Source organism: Leptosomus discolor, chromosome 5 (assembly GCF_034619465.1).
Source record: "Leptosomus discolor isolate bLepDis1 chromosome 5, bLepDis1.hap2, whole genome shotgun sequence".
Classification (NCBI taxonomy): domain Eukaryota; kingdom Metazoa; phylum Chordata; class Aves; order Leptosomiformes; family Leptosomidae; genus Leptosomus; species Leptosomus discolor.
The window spans coordinates 75379185-75397981 of NC_141395.1; the positions used below are offsets into that span (position 1 = coordinate 75379185).

Here is an 18797-nt window from a genome sequence, read left to right on the forward strand (position 1 = left end):
CTGCCCTAAAAATCCTCTGGCACAACCTGGCATTTTTGGGTTTTTTCCCTAGTAGATTTATTCCTCCATCTAAGTACCCTTGAAATGACCAGTCCATGAAGGGTATAATCTAAAGCATTGCTTCTCAGTCTTCTTGGATTTGGTGACCTGTGCAAATTCTTCAGTGTGGATTGGTCCCACAAACAGAATGTGAGAAGAATTAAAGTAAGTTGTTGACTTGTTTTTCTAAGTGATTTTCTTTGGATCCCTTAGGTACACTCTGTTTTCACCCATGACTATGGGGACCATATATTTGAAGTTACTGATCTAGAATGAAGGTTCTCGACTGTGAGGTGCAAGTGGTTTTACTCGTAACACTAATTTTATTGCTGGAGGGTGAATGGGTATCAACCCCTAGTGAACTAGGTACTTCGTGAATTGAAGTTGTGCTGGTGAAAGACAAAGCACAGTGGAGTTTGTAAGTGCAAAAAAAAACCCCAAACATAAAATAAAGCAGCTCCTTCCTTATTTGCTCCACTCTGAGTACTCTTTGGGTCATGAGTAATTTTTTAAAGGATCATTTATTATTTGTCTTCTGTGTCTCTAACTCAAAACATTTTCATGGTAGCAATCAACAAACCTTGGGAAAGGTGATTCATGGTGTTGCATTCTTTACAAACATACGTCTAATGCATCTTAGAAAATTGTGGATGTTGATTTTCCTGAGAATATTAAACAGCAAACTTTTTTTTAATACTGGAAGATTATTTTCAAGGCTTGCATCCAAACTGAGTTAGCTCTTTAGAGTATAAAATACAAATTAGTCTTAACATTTTGAATTTGGCTAAATGCTTATGCAGTGGAAAAAACCCCCATGTTTAGTAGACACGATTGAATAAGACTATGTGCCTTGCGTTTGCTTTTAACTGTATCACAAGTCTTTACTTTGGCTTGCATATTGAAGAAAAAATGCAAAAGATTACAACAGACTGGAAACTAAAAACCTTAGCAAAAGGGCTACAAGGGATTATTGCTATCTTGTGCTGCGATACTATCTCGTTCTGTAAACTGTACGGGGTAACATTAGGTGATTGTAAAGATTTGAGACCTTACAAAGTAATCCCTGATACTTCCATGACTAGAGCATTAGAAGGTTTCTCATGGCTAAGTAACATGATGTCTGAAGAAGACTTGAGACTGAAGTCTTAAATGGCAATATATATTCAAACAAACAGAAAAATCACAAACAAGCAGTGAGAGAAAAGTTGTGGATTTTGTAAGTGCATTTAGGAAACAAACTAACAAGCCTTCTGGCTGAGTTCTAAATCATAGAATTATAGAATCATTTAAGTTGGAAAAGACCTTTAAGATTATCGAGTCCAACTGTAATTGTGTATATGCATCACCTATGCAAATTTTATTGCATATATTCCTTACTTTCAACTTCATTACACACTGTCAAGTGAGGCCAAATATTGGGTGAGATGATACCTGGTTTCCACTGAGTGTAGATATTTTGATTTATCAATCTGTTGAAGTTTATCAATCTGATTCAAGTTCTTGTACTTGAACGTGAGAAACTGGATATTAGGCAGAGATTTTTTGTTACTGTTAAAGTTGTGGCAAAAGGCGGGTCTTGAGGGATCACATACAGCAGTGGCTTTCCATGACTCAGTCTAAATGCTCTGGTTTGTTGACTGTTATAATAAGGTGAAAAGTCTAATTCAACAAGTCAAAGGGACATAAACCCATGCTTGAATCCCTTTGCTGAAATAAAACCATAATCTTTGGTGGTTTCCCCAGGATTGACACATGTCTCAGAAAAAAGGAAGTTTTATAATAATTCAAGTAAAAACTTTACATTCTAGTAATTCTTTAGCCTCAGCAGTGCTGGGAAAATAAACAAAACTGTTTTAGGAATAGAAGAAGTATTCTGAATAAAATTCAATGCTACCTCTACCCTAGAATAGTCTAAAAATATATTGCTAAGTGGAGATCCAGGTTCTAGGCCCTGTTATGTCAGCGATTTGTACTGAGAAAGGGCAAAATATAAAATATTGCAGCTACTTATTTAATAGTTTTGCTAAACAAGCCTTGTCATTTCTTTATATTTTTAGTATTTTATTTAGATTGCCTCCTTTTAAAAGTGTATAGGAGATATCTTGCCATCACCCAAAATCTTAGAAGAGAATTACTGGTTTGATTTATTTCAACAAAATGAAGTATTAACTTTTGAAATCATTGTTTTGTTGAAGACCACACCTATCCCATTTTACTGATGCACTGTATGAAAAAAAAAAAAAGGACAGGTTCTGTAAACTGAGGAATGGTTAATGACAATGTTGTAGTGAAAGGACTTACTGACATTTGTGACTGCTTTGACTCAAGCAATTAAAGATGCTTAGAAAAGGCTATTGAGATGCCATCACTGCCATAAGAACTGGGATCCAGTTCAGCTGCATGAAGGTAAACACTGCAGCAATTTAATTAATAAAGGAAAACAACAACAAAAAAGAAACTTGGTCTAATGAGTGTGCTTCTCCTAATCCTTTAGCCTCGGAGCATATTTGTGTGTGTTTATCATCCTCCTTCTACTGTGTTCCTCTATTCCTTACTTAGAATTTTACAGTAGGTGAAGGCATTTCTGGAGGGGAGAATATGGTTATCTCACTGTGACTTTATTCCATACAATTAATCAAGGAATTATTAATAAATAAATAAATAAACAAATAAAAATGCCCAGCTTGCAACAAATGCCAGCTTCTGAAGAAATTCACAATAAAATAAAAGATGCTTTAAAAGCAGTAAGGACAATGGTGCCATACTGGAGAAAGTATGTGCTATGTTTCCTGAGAGGCAGCTTTATTTTCCTAAATGAACGTTTCTAGGCTTATGAGTCATTACCCTTCATCACATACTGTTGTTCTTTTGTCCTTGGTGGGTTTTTTTGGTGGTGTGTTTTGTTTTTTTTCCCTGGCTTCTGTGATGGAGATGGACAAGAATGGTGAAAACACTAAAGACCAGTTTATTTTTCACTCAGATGTAATTGCACAAATGCTAGAAAGTTCATAGACTGTCAGAGTATGCAGTGTCCTGTCCTTATTTCCACCCTGCTGTCCCCGTCTCACCTTCCTTTGTTCCCTTTGGTTGGGTTGACGCTGATTGCTATCTCGGCAGGGAATTGTCAGACTCGTTTTTATCTTCAAGGTCTTTAACAGTTGTGTGTGTGGTACATAACCATCTCATCACCTGCTGTCAGAGAGATCCGGTCTGTTGACTGTATCCCTAAAATGTCATTAGCACAAATACCGTAAGTCAAAAAGATTGCAGAGGGCAATGGAGGATAAAGATGAATAAAGCTATTACAGTTTGGCCAGTATCATATATTGAACAATCTCCAGTCCAGGACGTATCTCCACTGACAACAATGGAGATGTGGGGAGTAAAATCGATCAATCCTTTAAAAACGCAAGTGAGACAGTCTCTAATCTTTAAACATTCATTGGGCTTTATTTGTATAAAGGATTCTGATTTTCAGTTAGTGTCTCTTTGCTACAAGTAAAATGATAATTGAAATAGACTGTCTCTTGCTAGGACACCAGCTCCAGTTGCAAGGACAAACTGTCAAAGTGGTGACCTGACGGGTAACATTGGTGTATGTAGGACAGCACAGCACAACCATTGGCAGCACCTTATGAAGCAATTCAGTGCTTTGGAGTAATGAGAATGATCATGGTGACTGCTTTTACAGAAGCATATGACCAAAACATTTCCCATGGTGCTTTAGTAACTTCACATTGATGTTTACTAGTGTTGTCTTCAGTTATCTTCTGGAAAATGCAAAGAGTTTGACTTAAAAACAGACATTTTAGAAAAAGCAATGTACTAAAGCCTCCCCAAGAATCACCTCTGTATTTTTCTTTAAACAGCTTATTGGATAAATCGATGATACTTCAGTACTGGCAGCGTTCCCTATTGTGTTTACAATGCTGATGTAATGGCATCCTTCCCTTCAGTATTATTTTTACCGACTATTCCTCTATTTATAACCCAAGGTTGTTCCACAGTGATCAGTGAGTAAGGGGTGGTCAGAGATCCTTCACAAGCCCTGGATTTTGAAGAGCTATGATCAGGTTCCTTTAAGCAGGCACCTGATACAGCACTGAAAACTTAGTGCATCATTTTAAGCACTTATGTTTTCTTGATCCAGGGCTGCCTGCAGCTGTTTTGTCAACTTTCATAGCGACTGTCATTGGAGCATGATGGCCATGTCTCTGAGAAGGTTTTCTTTGACACTTGCTAAATGCCACGATGATAAGCTGCACCAGAGGCCCCTTTTAGTACTTGTCCTGAAGTACCAGGCCCTGCTGCTGGGGGCTCAGTCCCTATAGCCATCTGACACAGGTTTATGTGTTCTGATCCTCTGCTGTGCCCGTGGGGTGGACCTCCGACTTGGTGTAGCAGCTATCTATTCTTTCATTCTAGTGATCAGTGAGGGAAATAAAGTTACAGAAACAGTTCAGGTGTTTTGCAGAAGAATTCTTCTATATTTGTTTTGAAAAGGTATAAAATGTGCAAAATAAAATGTAAATACAGTGAAGACCTATGTGTGTATTTCCATGCATTTAATTTTTCATTTACCCTAGCTAACCTTAGCTTCATGTTCTTCTTTCTGTCTTTGACAATATTGGTCCAGGTCTGAACTGGCTGGCCACCTATTCACACCTTTTCTCTTTAAACTGCTGTCTTTAAAAGCATGGAGTTTCTTTTGATCCTGAGCTTTTGGTCTAGGGAAATATGCCTCAGCACAACATGCAGATTTATCCAGAGGCAATTCTTCCAATCAGCACTCTCCTCAAAGCTAAATACCTTGTCAGAGTAATGCTTTGTGGTATTGTGTGGTTTTCTTTTGGCTTCCCACACACAGTCTGCTTTGCTTTGACACTGTACACTCAGACAACACTATCACACACATAACCAGGTGGGTATGTGATATACATGCCTTATAAACAGTACACCACTCCTTAGGCTGTGCAGAAAGGCAAAAGGAGAAAGGATTAGTCTCATTCCTGTTGAAATGAGGGAAAAGAAAAAAAGAATAGTACTTTGTCAAGTAATAGCATTTGAGTTTGCCTTCACTGCTCCTAAATCAGGGCCTGACAGGAGCTAATGTAGAGTTCCTTAACTTGGAGGTACATCAGATATACATGGTAGCTTAGCAATTGTCCTTCTTTTCTTTCTCACAGTTATAGACATGAATCACATATATTGCACATCTTATGTCCCATTCTTGTCATTCCAAAGCAAACATCTGCAATGTTAGTTTTTGAGAAGGGTGAATGAAAGATCCACAACCTCATAACTCTGCAATGAGCTCTTTTTGAAAAACGGTAGTGCTTGAGAGGATAGCCAGAAAGAAAACATAGTTTAAAATAATCAACGTAATAAGCCAGTCAGTTGGAAAATTACTAATCAGGAGTGAACACGAACACTTATCAGTAAGCTACAGCCTAATGTTTGTCTGAGGACTTCATGTATCAAACTCCTCTTCATTCCTGCTTCACTGGAGGAAATGGTCAAATCTTGGAGTGCCATGGAAATTACTGGTTAGCACAGAAGAGAAATTCTTCACTTTGCAGTCTGAGCTAGATGTCCCCTTAAAGCCCCTTATGTCTCAGACAAGGGAATTATTAATAACCCTGACATGGGTCTTCCTCAGAGATTGTACTTGGCTGCTGTCAAACAGCTACCAAAATGATGCTTATGAACGTGTTAATTAAACAAATCTGATCTCTGTCTTTTCAATGATGCTATAGACAATTTCCAGACAGCTTGCAGATTGCCAGAAGCAGACTTGCAGGGAGAAAATGACAAAAGGGTAAACAGAAAATTCAAACTCTGTCCAAAAGCTGTAAAAGCCCTTGGCTTGCCTCTGCTACAATTAGGGAAATATTGAGGGTTTACACTGATGTATTAAACAGGGTTGGTTTGGAAACTTACTTTCGCAAAGCTTTCTTGAGTAAGGAATGACCTCCTGAGGTCCCTTCCAACTTGAATTATTCTATGATTCAATGAACGTATGAGATACTACCTGTAAACGGCTGCAATGCTTCAAAATCTTGATCTGGCTGTTGTGGCCTATTAGGTGCTTTGATTGTCAGCATTTTCCTTAGAAGAATCTCTTCCATTCATTAATCTTTATTCATATTCCCTCAGAAGCTTCCCTTCTGGGACTTTAGTTAAGTCATAGGAGGGGTCAAAAGCAAGAGAATTCTTAATTCTGCTCTCATCTATCTAGGGTTTTTGTCTTTTTGGCCTGTGCTTTTACAGAAATGAGCTGTGCTGACCCTGGATATCTTCCATTTGGTAAAACAGGAAGAAAAAAATCAATTTCCCATATAAGAGTAGCACGAGAGTTAATTAAAATTGCTTTGAGATTCTTGCACATAATATGTTATTTACTTTTTGCATCTCATATTTTCCATAATATTATCATTCTGTCCTCAGACTTAATTAGACTTCTTACCTCTCTTAATTACTGCTTTGATCTGGCTTTTAGCGAGTCTTCCTAATGGAGCCCAATGATATTATTGGAATGATTCCAGTTGATTTCAGTTGATTTCAAGCTTTGCATGAATCCCAAGATGCCAAGTAAAATGTAGGGAATCCATTCACCAATTTGTTAAGCAAAATACTTCAAATGTTTATAATGCCTGTATATATGTGTTGTTTAGGTGATGACCTGAAAAAAATCATGTCTGAGGTCCAGGGAACGGTCGAGTTTTCTGTGGAGCTACACAAATTCCATAATGTGGACCTCTTCCAGAGAGGGTGAGTTGATGTTTCCATTAATTTACAGCTGATAAGAGAGGAATAGTTTACTGAAAAGAGTTAAACTGCAAAACAGGTTATTTTCTGCCAAATGCAGTTACATTTCATGCAATCTCCAGGGCAGGGAAGGATGTCATTGGGCTTTCATTGCTGTCAAGGAAGATCAATGTACATTACTTTCACTGTAAAGTCAGACTGAGTGACTTGTTTTTGTAATACAATGTTGTAATGCTCCAAATTATTTTAAGCATCTGTTCAGACATAAGTACAATAGCTGCTTTAAATGCTTCTGGACTGGTTTTGAGCCTCTGTGCTAGATGATAGACACATTGAACACAATGAAAACACGTTCACTTTAGGGTCATTAATTTAATGACTATATATTTTTAATGAAATTTAGCTGAATCCCACCATTTCAGAAGGGAAAATGAATGCTCATGTTTGTCTAAAGCTCTTGTTCTGGCCACTTTGTTTTTTCATGCCCCTGTAAGTTAGAAGAACATGTGCAACTTCTGGTCTACTTAAACTTTTGCCCCTATTATTTTTGCCCACTCTTCCTAATAGTTTTTATAACAACCCAGTGGCTGTGAAGTGGAGAAGCCTGACCAAGTGTAAGTTGTTACTCTGCTTGCATATTGGACTCCACAAGTGTTTTTCACTGAGGAAAAGATAAAACAAAGAAACACTTTTTAAGGAGACCAGAAGACCCAGATAGGTCAAAAGAATGTACTACATGAACAACAGTGGGTCTAGTGGAACATGATTTTCTTCCATCTATGGGGACTGATGTATACAGAACACTAGATACTCTCTTTCAAGCCTTGCTTGGCACAGGGGTGGTTCACAGCTGATTTGTCTATCTTGAGTGCCATTTCCTGCAAGAAAACCATGGAATTTTCAGGTGGTTTGGATGGATTAGTTAGAGCTGTTTCCATCTATACATAGGCTTTTTGTCGTTTGTTTTTACTGTGATGAACTACGTGGAAAAGATGCTGTGAATTTGAATGAAGGAAACATGGCTGTTTTGTTTTAACAGCTGGCACCTGTCATTCTGTTCATGTCTCCAAGTGAATATTCACCAACTTTATGTTAGAAAGCATTTTGACTATACCCAGTACTTGCGAGATATATATATATATATATATATATATATATATATATAAATATATATATATAAAAAAGTCCTCTGTGCTTGAGGTGTTTGGTTTATTTGAGCTATAAAATAAGTCTTCTGGTCTTCTGTGTATTCTGGTCCTTGTAACCTTAGAAGACAGTCCTAGCTATACATATTTTTCTTGGCTCCTGGTGATCAGTGTAATGTCTTTGATCTTCCTCACATTTGAAAAACCACACCCATCTGTGGGCGGGTGATTTTCTTTTTGGACTTAGATAGTAGGATGTTGAAGGGTTAGCCAGGAATCTTCCCACTTCTCATGTTACTGTGTGACGAGCTGCCTGGGTTTTGTCATTTTTCATCTGCTTTTGCATTCAATAATTTCTGTAAAATGCTTTCTTTGGCTTTGACAGTCAGATCAAATCTCTGGTGTGGAGGTAAACCTAGCACTAACATAGATAATATATTCTGCTGTCACTCTAACGAGTTCCTAATTACCCTTGCTTTTTTCCCCACTGGTGCTTACCTTGCTTTACTGATTAATATTCTAAACACACAGTACTATAGGTTATACTGCATTAATTTGTTTACAGTAATTTTTCGTCCTGTGTATCCTGCATAGTATTACATTTGCTTTCCTTACTTTTAACCTTTGCATTTCCAACAAAATCATTTATTGTGTCTCATATTCGCTGGTCAATACCCTCTGGCTGGCTTCATCTACTCAGCAGCCCCTAACACTTCAGCATGAAAGTGTGAAGGAGTAGATGATCTTGCCGAATTTCATTTTAACTTGGGCACACTTTTTATTTTTTCCCCTGTTGCCACTGTTCATATTCACCATAGACATCTGGGTTGTCTATAGACAGAGTCAAAGTGCTTTAAAATGTTAGGCCTTCAGTAATGGTCTTGTTCTATTTTTGATTGCACTGGAAGCTGTTTTGAATTCTGTCTGCACACATAGCCAGTTGCCACCTCTCCCTCCCCATGAGAAATGGAAGCTTCTTAATCTATCATCTGAATTACACCTAGTGATATTTTAATCATGTTTCTTAACCTGTGTGAATGGTTAACACTGAAAAGAGACTCTGATACAGAAGTGATGTGAGTGGTTTTTGTAAATATTTGTTATGGTTATATGTTTCTGGCATATATAACAGAAATAGTCATTGGTGAATATGTGTTGCAGGTAGTTTACTTTGGTCATTTAGTGTTAAATTTATCTTCTGAAGCACAAACATAACAGTGCCAGTATAATAGACATCAAAGGTTAAATGCTGTAGGTGCTGCTACAGGGGAAAAAAGAACCTTCTCTTTGGTCAAACAAAAAGACTTGCAATGCTGTTTGATGCCAGAGTTCTAAAGGTTGAGTAATAAGTAATGCAATTTCTGGGAAAAAAAAAGCATTTTTAAGTTTTCTGTCCTTAATTCTCTCCATTATGTGCTGCTTAATAACTGGTGACAGGTATTTTCTCTAGTGAAATTATCTAACCGATTTTGATTTTCCTTAATAGAGTAGGAAATAAAATTATCCCTGACTGCCAGAGATCAATTAATTGATTTGTCTGGTTCTGTCAGAAGCAATCCTTCTGCACCTTTTTTTCTTAAAGCTTTTCAAAATCTATTTGACAGAGAAAAAAAAAAAAAACAAAAAACAACCAAAACCCCTACAATTACTGTGTTCATAGGGTAAGTAACTTTTGGAGTCTGTAAGGGAATAGAGGGCAGAAAGAAAGTGAAATAGTGACCTAATAACGCTAGGATTCTGGTAGTGATGTGTTATAAAACTAGGATCAAGGTAAGTCATTAGTTACCAATCACAGGACTGAATCAACTGCTCATCAGTCTTTTCAATCTTCAAATTTCAGGCTGCAACTTGTAAGTGTCTAACATTTACACTGGTGGTTTATGTGTGTAAGGGGTGGTGGTGATTAAAGACGAGTAGAAAAATGAAGTCCAGCTTCTTCTAAAATGAATGCAACATTGCCCTGGGGCAAAGATCAGTGGTCTCAGAGTTTACAAAACACTGTAAGTATCAGGCCAAGTATCAGTAGCATTCAGAGCTACTGAAAACAGGATCTTCTGCCTCAACAGACTAAGCCTTTATGTGGCAAAACATCCCTGTTGCCTACCAGATGGACAACAGTATTTCAGTGTACTTAGTCATGAAATCATCCCTTCAGAGACAAAATGCAGGAGCTCCTTTCCTCAGCAACCCGGGGTTTGGCAATCAACCAGCGCCTTTCTCGTCAGGATGGATACCTCAAAAATACACATCATATTCAGAGGTTCAGACCTTATTTCCTGGAGTCTTTGAGGTACAGTGTTTAGGATATGCAAAAAAAAAAAAAATAAAATAAAATAAATTGAAAGTCTAGGACAGAGGCAAATCTTATTACTTTGTTCATAACAATATGCATTTTTTTCAGACTTCCCCCCTGTAATGAAATACAAATCACTTTTGGACTATAAGCCTATGTCATTTTGAAAATACTTACCTCGTTCATTTATGGTCTGAGACACAAGTTAGCAGTTAGACAAGGGCTTCTTTAGAGTATGGCTCACTATCCTTTGATGAAAGATATACATATAAATATATATATAATACATATATATAATTCATGCAAAGCTAGTCTAGCCTGCAGCTTGGGACTGTCCCTAGGCTGCTTGCTGATAATAACCATAACAGATATATCTGATACTCCTACTATCTCTGTTTGTATAGTGATACCCTCTTGCTCTGATGTCCTAATGTCAATTGTTCTGAGCTGCGGAAATGTCATCATGAGAGAATTGCTATGAAACCCTGCACATTTTCTCCGCAGCCCCACAGCCTACTGCGAGCACATCAGACACTAGATCCTATAGGAAGCTGGTGTAGAAAGCAGAGGACCACATTCTAGCGAAAGGGTCTTAAGGTCAGGGTTGAACATGGCGATCAGCAATCTTTTTTTTTTTTTTTTTTTAGCAAAGTAGGACTTTATGTCAGAAATGGAAAATGCACCTGCATGAAGAATCATCCCTTCTCTGGGACCTGACTGGAGCAGTGCAGTGAACCACTACAGGACAGGGGATCATCTCCAAGGGTTGGGAAACTTAGAACTGACCTGGCATTTCTGACAAGAACACACAGTAATGTGTTTGCGTGTGCAAAGAGTACAGAGTTAAAATAGAAAACACTCTGCTGCTCAAGTTTCTACCCAAGGGGAGAGAATAAAAGGAAAATTATATGATGGACATCGTCTTTGTGGAAGCACTAGTGTGGATTGCTCAGATATTAGTGATGAGTATCGTATAAGAATCTCGCACAGAATGAGATTAAAAAAAAAAAAAAAAGAAAAAGCTTGTCAGCTCGTGTGTTTATGTACATATTTGTAACTAAAGGCTATAAAATGTTGGATGTTTAGACAAAGCCAGTACCATAGCAGAATGGACACATTGCAGTGATCTTGTCAGCAATGGGTTGTGGTAGCCAAATAATATAATACGAACTTCTACATCTCAGAATATACAGGGAGTTCACTGTTCTTCCAGCCTCAGTTTTCAAGACTACTAAGCACTCAGGAAATCAATTAAAACCACGTGGCATTTTATGTTAACTGGGCTTCTATAGCTTTCTCTAAAACCACTGACTTTAATGGGAGTCACTCCATCGGCTTGTTGGATTGTGTCTTCTCTGATTTAGAGGCTGGCAAGAAATGCATCTCTGTAACTAATGCCTCCAAAGAAGCTTCTTTGTGATACCTAATATTAAGCAATAGCATTTCTAGCCAGATTTCCGTGCCAGAGTTTGTAGCTAAGCTTTTGGCAGTGTCTATGCTTTCGATGCAGGTCCTACCCATGTTTCCTCGAGTCAGGCAATTAGGCAAGAAAGTCTTCTATGATTTAAAATTAACCTTTTAATGCTCGCAATTGCTATGAAAACCATCGAAGGTTGTACCTCAAAGCTTCAAAAAATAATTCCATACTTATTATTAGTTTTAAAAAATATTTAAAAAACGTTAACTCCAGGTTCCATTCACTTGTTAAACAATCCCTTGTTGGTAATAGGTGCTGGAAGAGTGGCAAGGAAGTATATTCCTTGCAAGCCTTTTTTTTTTTTTTAATAAAAAAAATCAGAAGAAGAAAGCTCCAACCTTGGCTAACTGTTGTATTTGGTTGACCAAAAAATAAACCTTTGTCCCTTAACATCTGCATACTATCTCCTCTAAGGAAAGCAAATATCACCCCAATCCAAGTGACATTTACATTGCTCCTTTGATGACTTTCTGAGTGAATTATGTCAGAAACTAGCTTCAATGTTACCTAACATGATTTACACTTATACAGAGCTACACTTCAATGTTGACTGCAGTTCCTAATTCGTAGAGTTACAGATGGACCTGGGAATCACTCAGCTCTGTGTGTGTGTGTAGGGGAAGGGAGTCTAAGCCCTCAGGCTTGTGAAAGGATATATGCGTATGTGCTGCAAAATTTCATTACTTAAGAACAAATGAAGTGAAATACTTTTAAAGTGCTGAACTTAACTAGAACAGGCCAGAAACATGACACCAGCATAGACTGTGTCAGCGCAATAATTCTAAACAAGAGAAGGTGCCAGAAATTAATGAATGAGCAGCTCTGGTAATAAAATGAGATGCTTCAAAAACCCACTGTGTTCCTTGTGTGTAACTTTTAAGGAATGGGAAGTTATTCTCCAAGTTTTCATGTGAGGGCGATTGTGGTGCTTTGCAGCTCTTCTGGCACTTTTCCTTGCTAAAATACTTTGCAAACAGCAACTAATTGAGGCAGATGAAGTTATCTGTCTTCAGAATGCCTTATCACATTGTTACACACTGTACATATCCCTAGAGGAAGGATGGCATAATCACCAGCAGCAAATCTTGTGTTTAAATATAGGACAAGGCTGTTGAGAGAACAGCTAGACCTGGTCCCTTCCTACAGTTCCTGGCTGCAAGGGAAAAAAAAAATAATTCTATGAGGATAGTCAAGCTCTGGAATTTGCTGTCCAGAGAGGCTGGGGAATCTCCATCCTTGGAAGTTTTCAAGACCTGACTGGACACGGCCACGAGCAATTTGGTCCAAAATCAATAATTGGTCCTGCCTTCAGCAGGCATTGGGCTGGAGACTGCCTGGTCTTCCAGCCTGAATGATTCCCTGACTCTAGGATGAGTGTGACCATAGCCTTCCTCAGCATTGAAACAACCCGGTGCAGCTTCCTTCTGCATCATTTGATTTCAGCCTGTGCAGTAGATGTTATGTTTTAGTGATTTATTGTCAGCATCATGGTCTCTAGTAATTCATCTAGCTGTTTAGCTTTCAACACAAAATAGGTTTATTCGATTAACATTAAAAAGTTATTTTAGCTGAGAAATGCAGTTTACAAAAAAAATTAAATTCTGCTTCTCATCTACGTGCAATGCTCCATACTTTAAGTCTTGATGTTATTGTGTCCAGTTCCTCAACAAATGCATAACATCCTGAAGGAGCCCAATTTTCAATGCTGCACTTAATGCCACCCGATTCTAAGAATTTATGTGGTTTGAGTCATCAATTCTCCGTGATATCATTAAACACAAATAGCCAGAGGGTAAAACAGTTAGATCTGAGTGTATCAATGAAGATCACAGCTGTCTCCAGAAGACCCACAAATGAAAAGCAACCACTTACTGTATAAAGTCTATTGGTTCAAGCAGAGACTCACCTCAAAGGCATGGTTTTAGCCCATTAAATGAAAACCTTTGCTTTTCTGAACTTAAAACATAATTAACTTTCTTAAGGCTGATCAAAGCCACTCTGTGATACTCCGGAGGATAATACTTTAAATTTAAGATCTCTGCTTATAGAAATATTTTTATTTTATGAATTGGATTCTTAAAAATGGACAAAGTGCTGCCCAATTACACACCAAGAGCTTTGAAGAAAATCTTATGATGGTCAATATTTAATGTTATAGATGATAGGATGAGCTGTCTTCCAGGTTAATGACTGATAAGCATTAAAAGCTGGATAAATCCCAAAAGTTTCGTTTTAGTTTCTTCTCTTTGTAACTATTTTTTTAATCAAGATTTTAATCTAACATCACACCTTGCATTTTATTTCCTAAGAGAGTGGGTACCATCTCTTTTCATGACATTCCTCTTGGCTAGCACTGTCTGTATGATATTTATTGTTTGTATTCCAGGAGCAAGCAGAACACCTTCTCTGCCTGTATTCTTACCTCATGACATCTGAATTTTCCTGGTGTGTATAAAGCTTTCTACCTGGGTAACCAGAGTATCTATACCAAACTCTGCTCTGCATAAGTATCACCACCTTTTATCTATGGATCAGAAATCACTTTACAACCATTCCTGATCCTTCCAAATGTCTGTCTTAAGTCCTAGTTGTTTATATTCTACAGATGGGAAACAGCTGAGACAACTCTAACAAGACTAAATCAGAAAGAAAGCTAGGAAGTGAATGTATTGATTCTTAAATGTTTTTTCCCCTGATACCTATGACTAAACAGAGGCCAATTTGCTGAATGTTGCGCATATGTACTTTTAAATCAGTTGTTTTAATGACTAGTTATCATTCTAGTGTTCATGACCAAGAGAAATCAGCTGCCATCCCATATGTGAAAGGTGACTGAAATAAAGTGAGCAGACCCTTTCTTGACATATGACACAGGCAGTACTTGTTGTACTATATGGGCACCAAATGGGAGCAGAACAAGTGGTGAATCTGGCCCATGTGGGTTGAGAAGGGGTAGGATGACATTTGGAGGTCTCATAAGCTCTTGAATTAATATAACATTTCTGGGCTGTCCAATGTGTGTTTGATCTAAATAACCATGTTGTCCAGAATTATCCTTCTTATATTGCACATGCTTGGTTTCAACTCTGTATTAAAGATTGCTGGGAACTGTGAAAAATTTCACAGTGCCATGCAAACTAGAGTTGAAGAAAAGAACCACACTAGTAATTTCTCTCACTGTTATGTCCCTAACTTAGTGCTCCATGCACATCATTTTCAGAGAGGAAGCACCGCCTAGTGGCTAGAGGTGGTTCAGCTTTATTGCCCTGCCCTATATGGGAAGAAATTGTGTCTCTTGGCAATACTGTCCTCACACTTCAGCACAGTTTTGTAAGGTGCATTTTGATTTAACTGTTCCAAACCCAAATGATCTATGACTATTGTTATTTGTTGGAGTAAGTAATGAGTTCCTGAAATTTCTTGAGATGGGCTTGAACAGCCCTTTAGCTTATCAGCTACTATCTACAAACATGGAAGTCGTAACAATATCTCAGAAGATTGTTCTTAACTGAGTACAATCACAAATGCTCAGATGCTGTGGCAGCAGAAAACATCATTGTGCATGGGAAAAATTTGTTCCAGAGTGTGTCTGACTTGTATTTTCCAGATATTTTTGTATTCAGCTGAAAACATCCCGAAGTCTAATTTTCAGAATGGAAAACTGTACACCATCTCCAGATCAGATCCTTTTAAGATGGCTTATGTTGGGAACCCAGAATCATTACTCTTTTTTGACACTTCATCCTTTACAGTTGCCTTCAGACAATAACTGTTTGTGTAATGGGATAGTTTAATTCTATGGATGCAATCAAACTGTATGGCGAGTGTACTGCAGATAAGGTGCACTTGAGATGCAATGGAAGAAGCAGTTGGCTTTTGTCCTTGCATTAATGGAGTTCAGTATATTGTGTGTCTGGATGGGAAGATCTTTTTTAGCACTTTAATTACTTAATGTGCTTGCTGCAGCAAAAGCACATTAACAAACGCAGATCAATTCCTCCCATCAATACCTGTCTGCTTTCTTACTTCAGAACATTCATTCATTTGTGGGGATAACATCTGCCAAGAAAAGGTATTACAAATAAAATGCAGCTGAAAAATGAACTGTTTAGTAATCTCTTTTTTCCATTTCACTATGGATGATATATCTTTATAATGATGTCCTACAACAAATGGGAAGTCAGTTTATAATGTGACTGTTTGGAGTGATGTCTGCAACCAGCCAACAGCAAAAATGCTGAGGAAGCTGTGAATTTTTAATTTATTTTGTGATTTTTTTTGCTGATCAGTTTAACATACTCTCTTTGGTTTAGATATTGCCAGGACTCACATATCCTCCTCACAAGATAAACCTTGTGAAGCAGTGGAGAGAAATAAATTGATGTAATAGACCTACTAGAGCTTAAGGAAAGTGACTGGGTGTGAAGATTCCACCACTGATCACAACTCTGAGTTCTGCCATTCAACCAGTTCTCAATCCACCTCACTGACCACTCATCTAACCTACACTTCCTAAGCTTCCCAATACCCAACTTCCTAATACCATTTCCACAGAGATTCTCTGAAAATCCTTGGTCTCTGATACATGCTACAGCTCAAAATTTAATGAAAATTGCATTATGAGTCATAACACGCAACCAGCTTTCACATTAGTTTGTGATTTGGTGTTTGCGAAAAGATATGGATACGTGTGATATTCTAGCAGATCTCACCAATGGTACTCTGCCTTCTGTGCTATTACGGTAGTCCAATCCAAGGATTAGCCCAGTGTCACATGGCATCCTATATTTTACAAGATTCCCTGCTAGCCAAATTAGCAAGGTACAAAATACACTGAATTCAGGCACTGAGAGTCCTGGCGAAGATTAATGATAGTAGGAAACAGTTAAAGGAAGCCAGTGAGGCTTTAATTCTCTAAGGTAGATGGCCAATTTATTTGATTGAAGAGAGAAAGAATAAACAGATTAGGATTACTTCATCAACGTTTATCCATACTCTTGTGACGCTCCTGATGTGAAAAGAATATTCTTAAGATTAGGCTATTGATGAAATTAACATTTATTCGACTGTGTTGAAACACCAAGTTTACAGATTGAGGCACCATCTGAGATTCTTTTCAGACTTGTCTGTGATAGAGGTTTGAGAAGCCCTGGCTCCCTTTGGAGGATCTCATACGTTTGCTAAAAGAATTCACATATCTGTCATTAGTATCTTAAATGCTGGCATGAAGATCCAGATCTACAGTGGCTTGAATCTGATGATGTTTAGTGTTATCAGAACAAATGGTTAGGGGCTTTGCTTTCCAGACTGGAATTCACAAGTCCAGTTTATCTGATACATAGTGAATGGACAGAACATGTTAGGTGAGTTGTTGGATTCTGAAATAGGACAAAGGGCTAGAGAAGTAAGAATGTGTAGCTCCATCACAGTGAATTCACTTATATCAGTGGAGACATCAGGTTTTAGTCTTGCTTCTGCTAATGCCTAATATACAATGCTGATTTGAGATCCAATTGATATTTTTATTCGATGAAAACAGGAACAGCCTCAGCAGGAATGAAAACAATACCATATGGATAAGCACAGAAAAGATAAAAAATGCAGATGATCTCAGACATGGGAGGGAACTGGACCTAGCTACTGTTTGACATAGGTTACAAAAAAACTGCAGAAAATTGTAGCAGCACTCTCTCCTCTGAAAGGAATCTGCACAGACCCTGACTGAGCAGATGCGATACTGAACTTCAGCAAAGTGTTCAACACTGTTTCCACAGTCTCCACCTAGACAAACAGGCAAGATACAGACTGGATGGGTGGTCTGTGAGGTGGGTAGGAAATTGGCTAACAGGCCACACTCAGAGGGTGGTGAACAATGGTTTTGACTCAGGCTGGCAGCCTGTCACAAATGCAGTCCCCCAGGGAATCATACTGGGCCCCACGATGTTCAACGTCTCCATAAATGACCTGGATGATCAGATTGACAGCACCCTCACCAAGTTTGCTAATGACACTAAACTGGGTGGTGAGGACGACACGTCAGAAGGGAGAGCCATCTTACAGAGAGACGTGAACAGGCTGGAACAGGAGGCAAGCAACAGCTGTGTGAAATTTAACAAAGACAAGTGCAAAATCCTGCCCCTGGGGTGACCTAACCAAAGAGCCCAGTACAGGCTGGGACCTGTGGGAACAGCCTTGCTGAAAGGGACCTGGGGGTCCTGGTGGATGACCAGCTGAAGAGGAGCCAGCAGTGCACCGCTGCAGCAACAAAAGCAAATTGGATATTGGGCTGCGTCCACCAGAACATTACTAGCAGAGACAGAGACGTGATCCACTCCCTCTACTCAGCGCTTGTCAGGCCACAGCTGCAGTACTGTGTCCAGTTCTGGTCCCCACAAATCAAGACAGACATGGACAGACTGGAGAGGGCCCAAAGGAGGGCCATGAAGGTGATCAAAGCAGGGCTGGATCACCTGCCCTATGAGGAAAGACTGAAGGAGTTAGGTCTCCTCTCTCTGGAGAACAGCAGGCTCAAGGGGGACATCGTCACAGTATTCCAGTACTTAAAAGGGGACTACAAAGAGGATTGAGGCTCTCTCTTCATGAGGAGCCGCATGGAGAAGACAAAGGGCAATGAGTACAACTTACACCAGAAGCGGTTTCATCTCCATATAAAAAACAAATTTTTTATTGTGAGAACAATCATTCACTAGAAGAACCTCTGCAGGGACATGGTAGAGTCCCCATTGCTGGAGGTTTTCAAGATGTGGTTGGACAGGCTGCTAGGTAATTTCATCTAGGCTCCCATTCCCACGAAAGGCTGAACCGGATGATCTTTTGAGCTCCCTTCCATCCTAAGCTATTCTATGATTCTATGACTCTATGAAGTATATTTGATTTGTGGATCATGCTGGAAGATATGTGTGGGTTTCACTTCTAGATGTTTTGGAAATAAGTCCTCCTCATACCAAGAACAGATTTGCAACCAACTTGGAGGCCTTGCTAGTGTAAAGCTAAGTGGCTACAAACTCTTGGCATTTCCAGGATTTGGTGGCAGCTCAGATGGACATGTCATTTG

At 38.6% G+C, this 18797-nt stretch overlaps 1 protein-coding gene across 1 annotated transcript in view; it reads left to right on the forward strand.

The window, feature by feature from the left end:
• The first annotated feature begins 6733 nt into the window (after nucleotides 1–6733).
• Nucleotides 6734–18797, forward strand: part of FAM135B (family with sequence similarity 135 member B) — a 144324-nt gene continuing 132260 nt past the window's right edge. Inside the window, exon 1 of the mRNA XM_086465062.1 lies at nucleotides 6734–6810. Coding sequence (XP_086321188.1) covers nucleotides 6734–6810 — 77 coding nt within the window. The remainder of the gene's footprint in view (nucleotides 6811–18797) is intronic.